Below are 19,613 nucleotides of genomic sequence, written 5' to 3'. Positions count from 1 at the left end.
GTCCTAGTAGCGATATTGCTGGGTCAAAGGGTATGCACATTTTTGTAGCCCTTTGGGCATAGTTCCAAATTGCTCTCCAGAATGGTTGGATGCGCTCGCAGCTCCACCAACAATGAATTAGTGTTCCAACTTTCCCACATCCTCTCCAGCATTTATCATTTTCTTCTTGAACTATATTGTTAACAAAAAATAAATTGAGTATCAGTACAGAGGAGCTTTGGGAGACATATAAACTTATGACCAGGTAAACAGAGCCAGGAAAATCAGTTCCAATAATAATGTCATTGGAAAGAATAGTTAACAAAATAGTAGAAATTGAACTGTGTGAAATTATAATTTCCAAATCAGAATAAACCAGATGTTTTCCCAAAGAAGTGTAAATATCAGTAGTCAGTAAACATTTAAGCACCTGCTATGTGCCAGGCATAGTGCTGAATGCTGGGGATACAGCGCAAGAAAGTTGAAAGGGAGGGAAGTGGGAAAGAGGAGAGGAAGTTGCCAGGCATAAGGGCCTGCTGAGAAAGCTGAGGAAGTTCAAAATGAATTCATCTGGGAGGGAAAGGAGATGTCTAAGATGTCTGTTCTCTTCCCACTCTTTAAAATAGAGAAGTTTATGACTCCCACCTTCCAGTCAGAGGGACAGAGAGTACTTAGAACCAAGGTGTGACTACCATAGTTAATTGTATTTTTCAGTTTGCAAGATGATGAGATTTCCCAGTGATGTGTTTGGGGGTTGGGGGTGAGGTGGAGAGAAATGGGTGGAGAAGTTAAAGAAATCCAAAATGAGTTCAGCTGGGTGAGGTGTCTGAGATTTGGGAAGATATTTCCCCCTGCTTCTTTGCAGATTTGTGGGGAACTATGAATGTGGAACATTGCATAAGATTTTTTTGGATAGTTTTTCTGAACTATTTTTTCGTCTTTTAAAAAAAAAAATTTATGTAAGAGATTGGTTTCTGTAAAGGAGAAAAGGGAAGGAGTACTTTGAGAAATGTAAGCAATACAAAAACAAAACATCATAGGATCATAGAGTTAGAGCCAGAAGGGTTCTTAGAAGCCATCTTGCCCCTAATAATAGAATAATCTTTTAATTTGACAAAATCTATTGTTAAATTATTTTTAGTCTCGTTCTGAAGTTTAAGTTGTTTATAAAGTGTCTCAGTGTTGACTTTTATCTTAAAGATTCTGACAATGGAGACATTAATTATGATTACGTCCATGAATTGTCACTGGAAATGAAGCGCCAAAAGATTCAGAGGGAACTAATGAAGCTAGAACAAGAAAACTTGGAGAAGAGAGAAGAAATAGTCATTAAAAAAGAGGTGAATTCCTTATCTCAGCTTTGCCACCACAACAAATACATTATCTGTTAACAGGGCATTTACAAACTTAATTTAAAGCTAAAAATGATTTTGCCATATAGAAGAGATTCCTAAAATTTTTTATCATCCTACACTTTAGGTCTTTATTACCAAAATTCATCCTAGATTAATTGGAATGTTTGAGAAATAGAGGGGTTAGTGGATTCTTCTGTTTTGATTAAGGATTCTTATCTAAAGATTGTATGGAAACTTTTTTTGTTTCAACTTTATTAATTGAAATTACTTAAAAATAGTATTTTCCTGCTTTAATAAGTATAAAATACAGTAATTGATTATGCTTTATATATGTATTTTGAAAATGTGCACTTGTAAAGCATTTCAGGGCTATCTCTAAGGTTCATTTTGTGGACTTTTATGTTCTAGATGATGTTCAAGAGTGACCTCAATGTATACCAATCCTAGGAATTATTCTTTTTAAGAATTGTAGCTCATCTGTTGGCCTTCTTGTTATTTGTCTCTGTAAAATGTCAAGTGTATGTAGAAGAACCACTTACCTGATTTAATTGAAATTTTATTATACTTTGTTCTGTTGTATTGAGACATTTTATAGGAAAAAAGATTTAAATGTAAAGTAGGCTTTTTAAGTAAACAGATATCCTTGAGTTTAAAAGGCATTTTTATGTTGGAAGCTAATTTTTTTTATGATCTAATAAAGTTTTACTCAATGTCCTAGCATAACCCATTAGTAAAACTTATTGAATTTTTTTCTTTTTAAAAAGATTTCTCCAGAGGTGGTTAGATCAAAATTGTCTCCATCTCCTCTAAGAAAGTCTAGTAAATCTCCAAAGCGAAAATCAAGTCCAAAGTCATCCTCTTCAGCTAGCAAGAAAGATAAGAAGATATCTGCAGTGTCTTCTCCTCTCTTGGACCAGCAGAGGTCAGTAGGTGAACATGCATTAGAATAAGAGGCATAGTTTTCATGAAAATTTTTAGCTAAAAAAAAATGTTACCTAGTATGTCATAAGAATTTACTTTTAGCTCCTTAAGTAACCCACCCAGGTTTTTTCATCTGGACAGTTATGTCTTGTATTTTTATATCACACTTCTGTTTGTTCATGTCTTTTATGGAACATTGTGGGTATAGTCAAAAGAGCATTGATTTTGGAGTCAGAAGATCTGCCTGGGCTTTCATCCTGACTCTACCTACTTTGTGCTCTTTGGAAGGGTGTTTAGCTTTTCTGAACACTTCTCATGAGTAAAATGATGTTCTCATGAGCAACAAATTTGACAATTGAGGTAAAAGCATTTTGTAAACAAACAATTTTTATGCCAAGGTAAGGATTAGAGAAGATGATGATGGTGGTGGTAAATGAGATGTAGAAAGGAGAGGGAACTCCAGCTGATTAGCTCCTTCATATCATATCAAGCCTGAATCATATGCACTTACCCCCCTCCCCACCATGAGTACACTCTCTAGGTGACTTGATCCCCTCAGTTCTGGAATCACCATTCTGGTGGTGTCCTGTTATGAAAACAGAAACATATCTCATATCTTTTATCTCATCAGCCCAACACCCCAAACTCATATGCTGTCAGACCAGCTGCCCTGGCCATCTGTCTTGCTACACAGTGTATTCTCCCATTCCAACCCTGATTTCCACTTCTCCTTTGGGAACGGTAATCTAATCAATATTGAAATTGCTTCAGGAAAGGGATGTTTAAACTGAATTACTCCCCTGTGATTGTATAGTCCATCTTTCCAGATAAAACATCCTTCTGACCCCTTCACCCTTATAGGAATTAACTCCGAGAATGTAAGGTGTTTGAAGGCAGGGATAGTCTTGCTTTTGTTTTTGTGTCCCCAGTGCTTGGCATATAGCTAGCTCTTAGTAAATACTTTCATTCTTTCAATTCCTTCAACTAGGAGATAAAAACATGCAAATCAGTGGTAAATATCAGCCTGGAAGAGTGTAATTTAGGAAGTAAAAGTGACCTTAGGGACACCTGACATCATCTTTCACCTCACATATTTATTTTATAGCTAAATCTTGCTGATTTTATTTGTGTAATATCTGAATACAGCCATTTTTTGGTCACTACTTAATGCTTAATCCTGATTTTGTTCATCGTATGGCTGGATTGATTTTGTCCTCTTTTTGCAAAATGTTTCCTGATAGCATCTTCTCTGTTCTTCCCTCATGATGTTCCATCTGCTGTCTTCATGCTTCTGTTTTGACTTTCCTTCATACCTGGAATACATTTCCTTGGAGTCCCTCTCTCTTCATGTAAGATGAAGTTCAAACCCCATCTTCTACATGAAGCCTTTGCTGATAACCCTGTTAACAGTTACCCTCTCAAACTGCCTTCTGTTTAACTAGTGTGTGTGTATACATACCCATGCACCATATTATCTGTTAGCAGTTACATAATCTTATAAGTTAGTAAGCACGTTCTGCAATGTATTTATATGCCATATTTTTATGTACCGTATTTTATGTAGCATATTTTATATGTACTTGTCTTCATTAGTATGTAAGCTCATGACCAATAGTTGTTTTATTTTTGTACTTGTATCCCCAATTCGTAGCACAGTGTCTGGCACATAAGATTTTAATAACTGTTTGTTGTTTGATTGATGAGAGTCCCTAGTTTCCTCCAAGACTTTGCTCATATGCTACTTTCTGTAAAAAGTCTTTTCTGATTCTTTCTTCCCCTCCTCCCCCCATTTTAGGTTGCTCTGTATCTTTATTTTTTATATTTTTAAATTTCTTTATAATTTATTTATTTAAGTTTTCAGCATTCATTTCCTTGAATACTTATTTTGCCCTCTGGTTCTAGAATCTCAGGGCAGTTTTCCTTGATAATTTCATGGAAGTCTCTTTTTTTGATCATGGCTTTCAGGTAGTCCCATAATTTTTAAATTGTCTCTCCTGGATCTGTTTTCCAGGTCAGTTGTTTTTCCAATGAGATATTTCACATTATCTTCCATTTTTTCATTTTTTTGGTTTTGTTTTGTGATTTCTTGGTTTCTCATAAAGTCATTAGCCTCCATCTGTTCCATTCTAATTTTGAAAGAACTGTTTTCTTCAGTGAGCTTTTGAACCTCCTTTTCCATTTGGCTTATTCTGCTTTTTAAAGCATTCTTCTCCTCATTGGCTTTTTGAACCTGTTTTGCCAATTGAGTTAGCCTATTTTTCAAGGTATTATTTTCTTCAGCATTTTTTTGGGTCTCCTTTAACAAGGTGTTGACCTGCTTTTCATACTTTTCTTGCATCTCTCTCATTTCTCTTCCCAGTTTTTCCTCCACCTCTCTAACTTGATTTTCAAAATCCTTTTTGAGCTCTTCCATGGCCTGAGCCCATTGAATATTTATTTTGGATGTTTGTGATACAGAAGCCTTAAATTCTATGTCTTTCCCTGATGGTGAGCATTGTTCTTCTTCATCAGAAAGGATGGGAGGAGATATGTGCTCACCAAGAAAGTAACCTTCTATGGTCTTATTTTGTTTCCCTTTTCTGGGCATTTTCCCAGCCAGTGACTTGACTTCTGAGCTTCCTCTCCACACCCACCTCACCTCCAGATCTGCCCAGCCAGTGCTTGGGGTCTGAGATTCAAATGCTGCTTCCCAGCCTCAGGGCTTTGGGCAGGGGCAGGGCTGCTGTTCAGTGTGAGATTAAGTTCAGGTGCTCAGGTGGGGGCAGGGCCACCTCACTGGGCTCAGTTCCCTCAGGGGGTTTATGTGGAGACCTTCAACAATGGATCAGAGCTCCTGTCTTATTTGGGAGCCCGTGTCTGCTGCTGCCTCCCGAGGGGGACTGAGTTATGGGGACACCCCACTCCCCTCTCAGCTGGCTGAAAAGACCCTCTCACTGACCTTTGGCACCTGTGGGTGGAGGGACCTGTGCTGCTGGAGATTCTGTCCCTGAAGCCTGCTCGGATCTGCTCCTCTCTGTGCCGTGTGGCCAAGGCAGGGCTGGGTTCCGCTTTGGGTCCGGTAGACGATGGACCTTTCAGGTCAGTTTTTCAGGTCTCTCTGGAGCAGAAATCTCCTCTGCTCCATTGTTCTGTGGCTTCTGCTGCTCCAGAATTTGTTGGGAGTTCTTTTTTACAGGTATTTTATGGGCTGTGGGTTAGGAGCTAGCATATGTGTATCTTTCTACTCCGCCATCTTGACTCCTCCTCAGCATTCATTTCCACAAAATTTTGAGTTCCAAATTTTCTCCCCATTTCTCCCCTCCCCCCACCTCAAAACACCAAACATTCTAATCACCCCATCATCAATCTGTCCTCCCTTCTAATGTCTCTCCCTTCCCTTATCCCCATCTTCTCTTTTGTCCTGTAGGGCAAGACAACTTTCTGTACCCCATTACCTGCATTTCTTATTTGCTAGTTGTATGCAAGATCAGTACTCAACAGTTGTTCCTAAAACTTTGAGTTCTAACTTCTCTTCCTCCCTCCCTCTCTACCCATCCCCACTGGGAAGGCAAGCAATTCAGTATAGGCCATATCTGTGTAGTTTTGCAAATGACTTCTGTAATAGTCACGTTGTGTAAGATTATATTTCCCTCCATCGTATCCTGCCTCCCATTGCTTCTATTCTTACTTTTGACCCTGTCCCTCCCCAAGAATGTTGACTTCTGATTGCTCTCTCCTCCCATTGCCTTCCCTTCCATCATCCTCCCCACCCTGCTTCTCTCCTTCTCCCCCACTTTCCTGTATTGTAAGATAGGTTTTCATACCAAAATGAGTGTGCATGTTATTCCTTCCTTGAGTCAAATGTGATAAGATAAGCTTCATGTTTTTTCTCTCACCTCCCCCCTTTTTCCCTCCACTGAAAAGTCATTTACTTGCCTTTTTTATGAGAGATAATTTGCCCCATTACATTTCTTCCTTTCTCCTCCCAATATATTTTTCTCTCACCCCTTAATTTCATTTTTTTAAGGTATGATCCCATTCTATTCAACTCACCCTGTGCTGTATGTGCGTGCATGCGCGTGCGCGTGTGTGTGTGTGTGTGTGTGTAATCCCACCAACTATCCAGATACTGACAAAAGTTTCAAGACTTACAAATATTGTCTTTCCGTGTAGGAATGTAGACAGTTCAACTTTAGTAAGTCCCTTATGACTTCTCTTTGCTGTTTACCTTTTCATGCTTCTCTTGATTCTTGTGTCTGAAAGTCAGATTTTCTTTTCAGCTCTGGTCTTTTCATCAAGAATGCTTGAAAGTCCTCTATTTCACTGAAAGACCATTTTTTCCCCTGAAGTATTATACTCAGTTTTGCTGGGTAGGTGATTCTTGGTTTTAGTCCTAGTTCCTTTGATTTCTGTAATGTCATATTCCACGCCCTTAGATCCCTTAATGTAGAAACTGCTAGATCTTGTGTTATCCTGATTGTATTTCCATAATACTTGAATTGTTTTTTTTCTAGCTGCTTGCAATATTTTCTCCTTGACCTGGGAACTCTGGAATTTGACAACAGTGTTCCTAGGAGTTTCTTTTTTGGATCTCTTTCAGGAGGTGATCAGTGGATTCTTTCAATATTTATTTTGCCCTCTGGTTCTAGAATCTCAGGGCAGTTTTCCTTCATAATTTCATGAAAGATGATGTGTAGGATCTTCTTTTGATCATGGCTTTCAGGTAATCCCATAAGTTTTAAACTGTCTCTCCTGGACCTGTTTTCCAAGTCAGTTGTTTTTCCAATGAGATATTTCACATTATCTTCCATTTTTTCATTCTTTTGGTTTTGTTGTATGATTTCTTGGTTTCTCATAAAGTCATTAGCCTCCATCTGTTCCATTCTAATTTTGAAAGAACTATTTTCTTCAGTGAGCTTTTGAACCTCCTTTTCTATTTGGCTAATTCTGCTTTTGAAAGCATTCTTCTCCTCATTGGCTTTTTGAACCTCTTTTGCTAATTGAGTCAGCCTGTTTTTCAAGGTGTTATTTTCTTCAACATTTTTTTGGGTCTCCTTTAGCAAGATGTTGACCTTCTTTTCGTGCTTTTCTTGTATCTCTCTCATTTCTCTTCCCAGTTTTTCCTCCAGCTCTCTTACTTGATTTTCAAAATCCTTTTTGAGCTCTTGCATGGACTGAGACCATTGAATATTTATTTTGGATATTTGGGATACAGAAGCCTTGACTTTGATGTCTTTCCCTGATGGTGAGCATTGTTCTTCCTCATCTGAAATGATGGGAGATGTCTGTTCACCAAGAAAGTAGCCTTCTATAGTCTTATTTTTTTTCCCTTTTTTGGGCATTTTCCCAACCAGTTACTTGATTTTTGGGTCCTTTGTCAAGAGTAGGGTATACTCTGGGGATCTATAAGATCTCAGTTTCTCCAGGGTGGCACAGTCAAGCATGTACACTGGTCTGGGAGCAGGAAGAGATTTTTGTGCTCAGAATCTTAGCAAGAGTTTCCTCTTCACAACTACCTCGTCTCCAGTTCTGCCAAGCCAGCACTGGGGGCTGAGATTCAGATAAGCTGCGTGAGCAGGGCTGCCATTCAGTGTGAGATAAAGATCAGCTGGTGCAGGGCCTCTACATAGGGCTGAGGTAAGAATCAGCTGCTCAGTGCCCCCAAGGGTTTTACAATGCAACAATGGATGCGGGCTGCTGTGGGGACTGCTGCAGCCTACCCGATGGGACCTCTGTGGGCTGCAGTCTGAGGCCGGAGCTTCTCCCTTTACAGCCAGCTGTAAAAACCCTGTCACTGACTTTTGGCGCCTGTGGGTTGAGGGATCTGTGAACCGCTGCTACTGCGACTGGGGATTCCCTTGAGGCCTGCTCGCGTCCTCCTCCCAGAGCCGTGCCACGCAGCCAAGACTGGTCTGGGCTCCACTCCACATCCGGGGGTGACAGACGTTTCCCGTCGTCCTTCAGGTCGCTCTGGTCTGGAAATCTCCACTCTGTTGTTCTCCACTTCTGCTGCTCTAGAATTTGAGAATCTTTCTTTACAGGTATTTTATGGACTGTGGGGGGAGAGCTAGCATATGTGTCTTTCTACTCTGCCATCTTGTCTCTGGCCCCTCTCTCTGTATCTTTTTTACATGTCCTTGTATATGTAGAGTTCCCTGATGAATGTTAGCTCTTTGAGAGCAGTGATGGAATATTTTTGTCATGCTTGTTAATTGATGCTGCTTGGAATCTCAAATCCCTTTCTTCTTTTTTGAAACTATGGCTTTATGATTTACCTTCTTTTTGAAATTTATTTATATCTCCTGGTGGTAGAAGATGATGATGGTGGTAAATGTGATATAAAAGGAGAGGGAACTACTTCATTTTTCGTTTTTATCTCATTGTTACTATATATTAATATATCAGTCCTTCGTTTTATCAGAATTCCTTAGGAAATCAGTAATAATACTTTCTATTTTTTTATCCCATTAAGGTGTACACATCTTTTTCCTCACAGCAGCCCTGTGAGGTAGGTGGTACAAATAGTAATATCCCCATTTTTTCATATGAGGAAACTTGAGGCATAGAGGTATTAGGACCTTGATTTAGACACTTGTCTCCTGATTCCAAGTTCAGTGTTATTTTCACTATGCCCACCTGTCTCTGCATGAGTTGTGCTTAGTGAATTATCCAGAAAACCAAAACTTTGCCAAAACATTTAAAAATTATAAGTAATGTTTTGGATGATTTTTTTCTAAAATATAATATAGGATATTTTGCCGTAGTACCAAACATAATTTAATACTTTCTTCCTGATGCACATAAACCAATTATTATGACAATATAGTAATTACCCTAAGATCCTATTGATATATTCCCCCCATAACATATGATCCCAAACTACTGTGCCTGTCCAGTAGATGAATTTTTCTCTTTCCTCACATACTGTCATTTGTCATTTCTCAGTTGGTCTGTTTTCAGCAGCTTTCTTGTTTTTGATCTGCTCTCTAGCTAATTAGAGTTGAGGGCAGAACTGTGGCTATAGGAAATTGGATAAGATCTCTTATTTTTAAAAAATAAAAAAACATAAATCTCCCTCTAAATGTATAAAATTAGAAATATCTACGTTTTGAGTAGCAATATCATATGTTTACCAGTTTAACAAATTTGATTAAGTTTTGATTTGATTAATTTGATTATTAAACAAAACAGGCTGCTCTCTGAGCAACCCTAGGTGTTGTGATAGGGCTTAAATGATAGGGTTTTCTTGGGCACCAAACTTTGTTTCTCCTTTTGGACTCTAGGTCTGGTACTTTAGGTTCCTGAAAATTGGCCCAGATAAATGAACAGTTGCTGTAGTTTGTTTGAATGATGCTTTATGTTTTCCAAAAACTCATTCATGTTTATTATCTTGAGTGTTGCAATTATTTCCTAGTTTCATTATGTGACTGTACAGAAAGACTTATAAAAGCAAACATAGTGGAATTTAAACAGGCAATGGAGTGTTGTCACCTTTTAACATCTAGCTGTGTATCACAAGACTGTAATCAGTGATCAGATTTTTTCAGCTTCGTTTCTTTGACCTGTCAGCCTGCAACGTCTTCTGAATGGTCTGGCTTTATTGGTGCCAGATTTTTATCCTTTGGAAGATGGTTTTGGTTTTGAAAATAGCTCAGTGTCTCTTTGAACCTAGGCTTCTAATAATAAACTGAATAATATTTTTTATAGATGTGTAACTTTTTTATTTAATACACGAAATGATTAATAGCAAGTCCGGACAGCATAATCTTAAGTGTCAAATGAGTAAAATAATCAGCAAATGCCTATTATTGAGTGGTACTGTTTTTGGTTATTAGCTAAAAGTCATTACAGTAAAGGTCTTGTGATTAAGGTGAGTGATATAATTTTTGATCAAAACAGAGATATCATAGAAAATCATTTAATCCTGGAAGTAATGACTAGCTTTCTTTTGTGGTACATATAAAATTCTATAAGAAAAATTTGAAAAAAATATTGCACAATAGCAAATGAAAATTGATTTTTTTTGCAGTGGCAACTGTGACTTCTGTTGAACTTTTCACCAAACCACATCAGTGGAAGGCAACAATTCCTTTGACAATATTTCATTCAAACCCTAACTTGTTATTCTAATGCAATTAGTATTTAACTGTTTTTATATATTTTTGTGTTTATGTAAATATATGTGTATGCAAATATAAATGTATATGTATGTGTTACATACATACATATAGTGTGTATTGACTTATTTTGATTGGGTCTGTGATTCATCAGTGTAGGTGGATCCTAGGGAGACTCCCTCAATTAGGGTGGATCTATACTTTTTCTGCAGATTGTAGTCTTATAGTTCACATACTTGATCTCTAACCATTTCTACCCTCCTAGAAACTTGGACTCTACTTTTAGTTCCTCTGACAGATGAGCTTTTTACTTCTATCTTTCTAGGACCTCCACTTTCAAGTTATCCCCACATCAAAATCTTATATGCATACTCTCTCTTCCGCCCCTCCCCCTTTGCCTTGTCCTCTTCCACTTTGAGAGTGTTAAGTTCCTTGAGGGCAGGAATTGTCTTGTTTGCTTTTATTTGTACCCTCAACAATTAGCACTGTCTGGAACAGTAAGCCTGTAACATATCCTTCATCTCTTTCTCTTAAAAAGATGCCTGGGACATTGAGAGGAATTCAGGTGTACTTGATTCTTGATACCATCTTTGACAGACATTATATGTCAGTGGCCTTTCATTCATTTTATGTTTGCAACCTGTATTGTAGTTTTTAGTCTTTTGAATCTGGAAATCGTTCCTGAGTGCTTCCCCCTTTGATAATGACCTTCCCCTTTTGATTTCACATTGCACTTCCTGTGTAATGTATATTATGGCCATGTGTTGTTATTTTGGTGTGTCATCACTTAGGAGATATTGTCCAGCTCAGTGCTCTGTACTCTGTAGAGGCTTTTTACACATGTTTGTTGTTTTTTATAATACTATTGCTGTTGAATACTTTGAGTTCAAGAATAGTGTGGGAGAGAATGAATTTGGGAGGTTTAGAAAAGAGCTTTAAGAATGAGAAGAGTAAACCAATACTAAACCCTTTTTGACTGGCTTCTTGTCTCCACGGAGTAATCAATTGGCTTAAAGTTGGTTTAAAAGTCTTCCTGATTCTACAGATTGTGAATAAATTCTTGGATTTCTTCAGTTAGCACAATAAAATCTCCCAAATCTGTAACATATATACATTTGTCAACAAAATCCATCTTTGGAGAAGGAATTAGGCTAGGAAGAAGGAAATTCTGTTTTAGTTGTAACATAAACTATGGAGAATGGACCTCCAGCTCTCATGCTTCTGTCTTGAAAACAATATGTGTGATCTTTGATGTAAGCATTGTTATCTTTCTAGTGGAACAAGCATTTATTTAGTAAGGGCCAAAGCTTCTAATATTAACGGACTGCATAGCAGTTTATGATTCAGAATGTATGGAAAACTTAGAATATACTTAAAAACAGAGTTAAATGCAGCATACCACTAGGTATAACCTATTTTTTTCTAGTGTGCTCATACAGTGAACTATTATTTCTGATAAGAAGAGGAGGGAAGACAGGGCTAACATCGATAAATGAAAGAGTTTTGATTATTTGATAAAATCCCTCGTATCAAACTTCCTGGGTTACCCTGGACAAGACATTTAACTTCCTTGGGACTTTGTTTCCTTATCTTTAAAATCAAGAGATTGTGCTAGATGGCTTTAAAGGTCCCTTCCAGCTCTTATGATCTTATGAGCAAATCTTTTTATCACATAGTTGCTAACAGTATTAGCACCTTTGAATTCCTCTCGTATGGTGGTATTATAAGCAATGAATTGATCCATAAAGATGTAGAAGTGGAGGTAGGGCCAAATGATCTGTAATCTGTAGATAGTGAACTCTAGGAAAGGGTTCCTTAAGATTTTTATGATCATTAAAATCAATTTAAAGTGCTTGGTACATAGTAAGTACTTAGTAATGGCTTGATTGACCAGCTCTTAAAAACTTTTAAATGAGCAACTTGAAAGGGAAAGGAAAGTGGAGTTTTATGCTATTTTAAGTATTTCATGTAGGAATAACTTAGGAGTAGTCTAGGAAAGAATGAATTTCGGAGATTTAGAAGAGAAGTGCTTAAGATTGAGAAATATGGGCAAATACTAAAGGCTTTTTGATTGGGCTTCCTGTCTCTTCAACTTTTCTTAGATTAATATGTCTTTTTAACATTTGGAGTTATCAAAACTCAAGCCTGGAGAAACGAAATGATAAGGTTTCGTAGTAAGTGTAAGTAAGGGATTAAAAGAAATATGTGAAATTTCTCTGTGGGCTATTAAAAAAAATTTTGAATTATAATTTGCTAGGAAGTTGAAGACATTAACTAAACCACAAATTATACAGTGCTATATTAATTAGATGACCACATAGAAATCAATTGACCATTTCTGTTTTAGTTAAAGAATGAACAGATAAATACTTGGTTGCATCAACAGAATCTTTGTTAAGGATGTGACTAACTTGAATGGGTGATTTCACTCCTACTTTTTCAGTGGGCTGGACTAATATCAACAGATGTCTGACAGTCATTCTGTGATCCTGCACCCTGAATTGTTCCTTAGTTTTTATGGTAGGGGAATAGTTAACATACCTAGCATAGTTCCTCATTTCTTACTGGCACACCATACTTTTAAAGATATAGAGAGGCATATTAAAGGGCAGGTAGGTGGTGCAGTGGATAGAGCATTGGGCCTGGAGTCAGTCAGGAAGATCTGAGTTCAAATCTGGCCTCAGACACCATCAGTGTGACCCTGGGCAAGTCACTTAACCCTCTGCATCTCAGTTTCCTCATTTGTAAAATGAGCTGGAAGAGGAAATGGCAAACCACTCTAAAGTCTTTGCCAAGAAAACCCCATATGGGATCATGAAGAGTTAGACATGACTGAACAACAATAGGAAGGGCCTATTAAAAATAGGGCACTTAAATTTTTTCATACGTGATGCTTTCTTAGGTTTTATTAATACTGTTAAAAGAATTTAACTTAAAAAAATCTCATTTGGATTTGGAAAAGTGAGCCATTAAGGTATATTAAGTTAAAAATAGTCATTTACCTTTTAAAGATAAACTCATACTTTTTTGATACCATTAGGAGTTCTAAAAGCAACCAGAGTAAAAAGAAAGGACCTCGTACTCCTAGCCCACCTCCTCCTATACAGGAAGAAACTGCCTTGGGGAAAAAACATAAAGAAAAGCATAAAGCAAAAGAACGGGTTGAAGAAAAACCAAGAGAAGGGAAAGATAGAGGAAGGGATATTGAAAGACATAAAGAAAAAAAAGAGAAGCAGAGGTAAGTAGGATTGTGTTCTGAATTATGATCGTTTTACCCTTTGGATTTTTATTGTTTTGTTCATTATCCTCTCATATAATAGAGTTGATATTTGACAAGCTTTTCAGCTATAACATATTTCCATGCCTTGGAAAATTAAATTGTTAGGTAAAAGCATAAACACCTAAACATTACTAACTTCATCAGGGAGCTTAAGAAAAGAGAAGTTCCTTTTCATTGGAGATATATTTATTTTGAAGTAACAGAGGAGAAAGCCAACCTTCTAAAATTTCTCTTAGGTTTCCAGATTTAGAACTGTGAGCCATCATAGTAGGATCTCTGTTAGACCATGCATTTTGAAGAAGATATTCTCAAATATTCTCAGATGGACACCTTTCCTACCTTCTTATGGCTTCAGAGATATATTTGATATGCAGGATTAAGAAGTTAGGCATTCCTGATTTTCTTCTTTTCTTATCACATGTACTGATGGGTACTGTTTAGGCAAATCTCATAACTTTTGCTTAGGAAAAAGATTTATTTTACTGTTCAAAAGACAAGTTTTTGCTCTTTTGGTTTCCTATCCGTCTGAAATATCTCTTCCTAGCTAGGTAGTTTTCAAATTCACGTTTTTACACAGTTGAATTCTTCATAAATTAGAGCTCCTTTGTTCTTGAGGAGAGATGAAAAGTGTAAATAACTTCTACCACAGTGATTTCCATCTATGGTTTTTTGACTCTCATGTAGTAATTGTCAGGTTTTTTTGTAATCGCTTGTGTGTCTTTATGGAGGTATGTGGTTTCACATAGTATACTAATTTAAATTTATGTCCAGAGTATTAGGGAGCTTATAAGAAACGAAATCATGTCATATTGTGCTGTAGGAGAAAGATATTCTTAATGCTGTATGATTAGAAAGTTCAGGACCTAAAAATTTCTGAACATTGCCGTTTTGGGTCTGTTTCTGAATAAATCCTTTATCCAGTAACAAGTTACTACAAGCCTTATAGTTATGGGCTTAGAACAAATATTGGAAGCAGCTGTCAAATGGTAGAGTTAGTTTTTGAGGAATATACAAGTAAAAGTGGTACCAAATTCATATGTGTAAATTATTACCTTTTTCATTTCTGTAGGATAGAAATGAGGGTGTTTATCTGTTTCCTGGGACTAAGGAAACTAGTCTTAAGTTTGACACATAGTAAGCGCTTAATAAATGCTTGTTGTTTTATATTCCTCTGTGACACTTGGCTTCCTGAAATTACTTGTGAATAAAAGAGAAAACAACTTGGTTTCTCTTACTGCTCCTAAATAAATTCCTAGTCTGATCTCCTGAACATGCTAAATGATAAAAGTCTTTTTTGTATAATCTATAACTCCTTTTATACAATAGATGTCCTGAAAAATGCCATCAATTAAATCATTATATCATTATAAATGGAATCAGATGTCCCAATTAACTTATATTATCAGGGCACTCTATCCACTGCATCAGTGAGCTGCCTTACAAATATTATGACTTGGATTCTCTTTCTTCTTTAGGAACCTTCAAGGGTTGGCAGAACTGGTATTCCATTGAACAGATATGCTTCTGAGACCCAGAACCATAAAGCTACTTATCTAAGGTCACAGCTACTCAGTGGTAGATTTAGGAACAGGTTCTGACTTTCTTGACTTTAGAAAATTCCTTTTCCAGTTTGGGGCAACATCGCACTCCCAGACACAACTAGTGGCCTGTGTTCATTGTACTGAGAGAGCTTATTATTTAGAGGAATCCCATTGTGAATCATTTTGTAATTTGAATAATCACTGCCTACAAATTAGGGAATGATTATATATTTTCATAGTTTTTTTTTTTTAATGGTACTTACACATACCTTAAATTGTACTTAGAGGAAAGTGCATGATTTTTGCAACTCCAGGGCACTGAATTGCCCCCCAGGGCCTTTGTCCTGGCTCTCTAGCTCCATTGCTCCCAATTTAGTACTGTTAACTTTCAGCTGGGCAGGTATCCTCCTAACTCTCTATCAGGAATTCTAGGGCCACTCTCTTGTGATTCAGAAGAGCATCAGAGCTCACAGCTGAGGCTTTGCACCGAGATATGGGAGGAACAAAGCCAAGAAAGGAAGGAACTATTCTGATGAAGCCAAAGGCTCTAAAGCTCACAAGTCAGCTTGAATCCCGTAGTCTGAATGAAGGAAATATTTATGAAGTGCCAACTTTGTGCAGGATGTTTTGTAATATACTGGGGATTCAGAGACAAAAAAGGAAGTCATTCCTGTCCTTTAGGAGCTTCCATTTGACTAGAGGTATTTACTAAAAGGGCTGATTTGAGAACTTTTTAGGTTTTTCTTCATTACTATGAATTTTAGAAAACAGACTCAATTTTAAAAAGTCAGATACTGAACCAAGATCAGGAATATTTTTGGCCCCTTCTTCATACTGTCTGTAGTAACAACAACTCCTACTTAGTAACTAACTCTTAAGATAAGTAATTTAAAAATTACTAAAAGAGTTTTAGTATTTATGAAATTTTATTGGGGGCATTTTCATAAACTATAGTATTAGGGAAAAAGTACATTAGTTATTACCATTGTTGTTAATTAGAAAATAAGATGTTGTAGATAAACATTTTATTGTCAGAAACATTACCACAGGTAAAAGTAATACAGAAGCCATAGGGATTCATTCATTCCAGGGCATACATTTCCACTCTACTCTGCTTTATTTGGATACTTCTTCTTTTCATCCCTCCTTATTCCATGAAGGAGGCCTTCTCAGTTTGTAGTTACAGACTTTTCTCTGAATTGTCCCACCTGTGGTGATAGGAAGGCAACACATAGCCACAGTTGCCTCCCTGACTTCAGGTGACTAGTCAGTGGATTGCCTAGGTGTGGAGCCATCCTCTTTGATTACTGGTCACAGCTGAGAAATAACAGAATTTCACCTAACTGTATCTATAATCTGACTGATTTTGTTAATAGAGAGAAGTCTTGTTCCTAGGGATTTTGTTTATCTGTATGGAACTATGTTGTATCAACAAATGTAAATTGATTTGAGTTGGAAAATTTGGTGACTCCCCCTTTTTTTTTTGAGGTAGTCGTCTCTTAATCTAAGTTAACTTGTAGAATGCAGTCTTTTTTATTATGAAATGACCTCTCAGAAAGGAATTTTCAAGGTTGACCATGAAATTCTGATTCTTTTGTATTGTTATGACTTTGGAAATATTTTTTATAATGATTAATATTTTGAATGAATCTCTTTTAGATGTGAACCTAGAATTAGTACCTTTCTTTGCTTTTCTGGTATACGAAGAGTCTGGATATTTCAAATTTACTTTCTGTTGGATTCACTGTTTCATTTATTTTGAATAGTTCCAGTTCAGAGGTAGCTTGACATTGCCTAACAGCTGCTTTTCAAAATATGTTTGTCATTTCAGTTCTAAATGACTCTTTGAACTAAAGCTAGAATTAAAACCATCAGTTTACTTAGGAATAATTGTAATTGTGTGCTCTGTTTAAACATGTTGTCCTTTTTTTCATCCATAGCCAGGGTCAGGACTTTGGTGTTTTTTTTTTTTAATCATAAAGTTTACTAGTTTAGCTTAGGTCAAATTGTTTATTACAGATCAATGTAAAATGATAGTTGTCATTTTAAATATTTCATTTCTCGGTCTTTCCAATTTAAAAACAAAACCCTTACCCCTAGTCTAATTAACTATTCTTTGGACATCTTGACAACAGGAATACAGGTTTGTGTAATGGGAAAAGTTCACCTTGAGAAATGATGCTTTTTACCTTGTTTCACAAGCTTCAAAAAAGCCCCACAATAATAGAAAATAGTAGGTTATCTTACCACTGACTATATCACCGTAATTACTTGTTGCAAGTGTAACTGAGTCAGCCCAGATTTGAAGCATCACTCTCCTTATTTCTGGAATTCAAAATATGATTCTTTGACATTGTCTTTGTATATAACATTCCAACTACTTGTCTTCATTGTCTCCAGTATACGATGTCAGGAACAAATGGTTTTTCCTTCTTGGTAGAATAACTATTTGCAAGGTTCTTTTATTGAAACATGTTCCCCAGAAGTTGAGATTTTTCAGAACTTAATTGAGATTAAACATCATTTGGATTTGGGGGTTGCCTTGACATATCTGATTCTTCTTAAATTGATAAAAAAAAATTTTGCGTATACATAAGTATATCTATGTATATGTACACATGCATGCCCATTCCCATCCCCCCATACCATCTCTGCTAGATGCAAAAATGAAATCTGATGCAGACTACTTCTTCAAGGTGCTTTGGCTCAGATTTGCTTGTTTTTATCATTTCTTCTCTCATTTTGTTTATATCATGTCTGTTTAACAAGTTATTACTTGTATGTTTTCTGAATAGAGATCCTTCGGAAGGTTCCCATAGACAAAAGCGTTCCCCTTGTTCTGCAGATCATTCTGGCAGTAATTCTTCCCCTTCCAGGGAATATTCACCCCTTGCTGCAAAGAGACTACAAGCTTCTCGGGCTCCTACAGAATTGTCGACTCAAAAGCATTCTTTTTCTCCATCTTGCAGGTGGGAGAACATAGGCTTATATATAGGGAACTAAGATCTAGGCTCAGAAATTTGTCTGATTTTAACAAGGAAAAATTCTTTATGTACGGTGAAGGAGCTTGGATAGCTACAATGTGTTGGTGCTTTATGTCATCTATTTATCGTAGTAGATGATATTAAGAAATTTTGGTTAGTTTGTTTCATAATCCATATACTTCTACTCTTTTTACATGATTTGTTTAAAAGGTTGAATTACAACTTAGTTGACTTCGCATAGACACTTTGGGAGACAATTTGTGAAAGATGGTTGATAATTGTTACCTGCTTTGTGGGGTGAGAAATTTTGTTAGCAAATTGGTTCATGGCTAAGAGTTTGCCTCCATGGACTAAGGGAGCTTTTCTCTCTCTGCTTTTTCTTCTGAGGGGGATTTTGGGGATTTTCTTTCAAAATGAAAGACTCTATTCTGAATTGAGACATCATTATACAGCAAACAGGCAAACTAAGCAACCAACACCTTTTATGATTGGTGTCTGATCAAGTTACACCTTAATGGCTGTATGTCAAGATAGTTCTTACAGTTTACAAATATGAGTTTTGTAATACTGCAGACAATGCAATTTTTATTTTCCCTTTTTTGGTTCAGTAAAATCATTTTTGTTTTTCCTGAACTTTTGACTTCTAAGTCCAGATTTGTGTTTGGTATTGAATTTGATGATTTTTACCTGACTTTAAAAAGAGAATATGACCTTTTTTTTGTTGTTGAGTGACATTTTGTTAACTTTGAACTCTGTCTTGTATATGTACCCAATACTGTTTCCTTTTAGGGTAGGCAGGTGGTTGAATCAGATTAACAAAATAAAAACAAAAGCTATTTAAGTCACGTGTGCGTGTGTGTGTGTGTGTGTGTGTGTGTGTGTATATGTATCTGTATGTATCTGTATCTGTGTATCTCATGATTCATATCTGATCCAAGTTGCCTAAACACAACTTAGCCTCCCTGTGCTTTGGATTGTAATCTGGGACATGGAATTAATCATAATTCCAGGCTTAGACTGCTCAGATCATTATTGACTGAATTTTCTGGCTGGAGACTGTAGGTTTTGAAGTCCTATTCTCTGCGCTTTAGTAATGTGCTTTCAAATGCTGCTTCTGTCTGCAGAAACTAGTTTTGGGGAAAATTTTTCTCTTGGTTTTAGAAACCTACTCTGTTGAATTTTATTTAGAGAGTTTCAAAATTTCTTCTCTAACACTACTCTCAAAAATTTGTTAACCCAAGAGTGATAGATCTTGGTTTTTAGAACAAAGTATGGGTCTGGTTATAAATGGGCACCTAATTTGAACACATTTATCATCTGACTTGTAAAGTACTAAAAATGTGTTTTTCTTGGCATTGGCTTGCATTGATGGTAGTAGGGATGCTTTGAATATCTGAATGCATAGCACTCATGCTTTGAAAGTCACCTGTTTTTGTGCTAGCATCTGTGGCAATCTG

At 36.7% G+C, this 19,613-nt stretch overlaps 1 protein-coding gene across 14 annotated transcripts in view; it reads left to right on the top strand.

Moving 5' to 3' along the window:
* Nucleotides 1-19,613, top strand: part of ZC3H13 (zinc finger CCCH-type containing 13) — an 85,984-nt gene that overhangs the window by 21,162 nt on the left and 45,209 nt on the right. For 9 of the 14 annotated variants that reach the window (XM_072617211.1, XM_072617210.1, XM_072617209.1 and 6 more), the window contains exons 6-9: nt 1,180-1,319; nt 2,099-2,256; nt 13,392-13,589; nt 17,968-18,141. In XM_072617211.1, coding sequence (XP_072473312.1) covers nt 1,180-1,319; nt 2,099-2,256; nt 13,392-13,589; nt 17,968-18,141 — 670 coding nt within the window. The remainder of the gene's footprint in view (nt 1-1,179; nt 1,320-2,098; nt 2,257-13,391; nt 13,590-17,967; nt 18,142-19,613) is intronic. The other 5 variants (XM_072617218.1, XM_072617213.1, XM_072617212.1 and 2 more) reach the window with 2 other exon arrangements.

Source organism: Notamacropus eugenii, chromosome 6 (genome assembly GCF_028372415.1).
Source record: "Notamacropus eugenii isolate mMacEug1 chromosome 6, mMacEug1.pri_v2, whole genome shotgun sequence".
Classification (NCBI taxonomy): domain Eukaryota; kingdom Metazoa; phylum Chordata; class Mammalia; order Diprotodontia; family Macropodidae; genus Notamacropus; species Notamacropus eugenii.
Note: the sequence above shows the minus strand (reverse complement) of the source record. Positions and strands in the feature narration are given on the sequence as shown.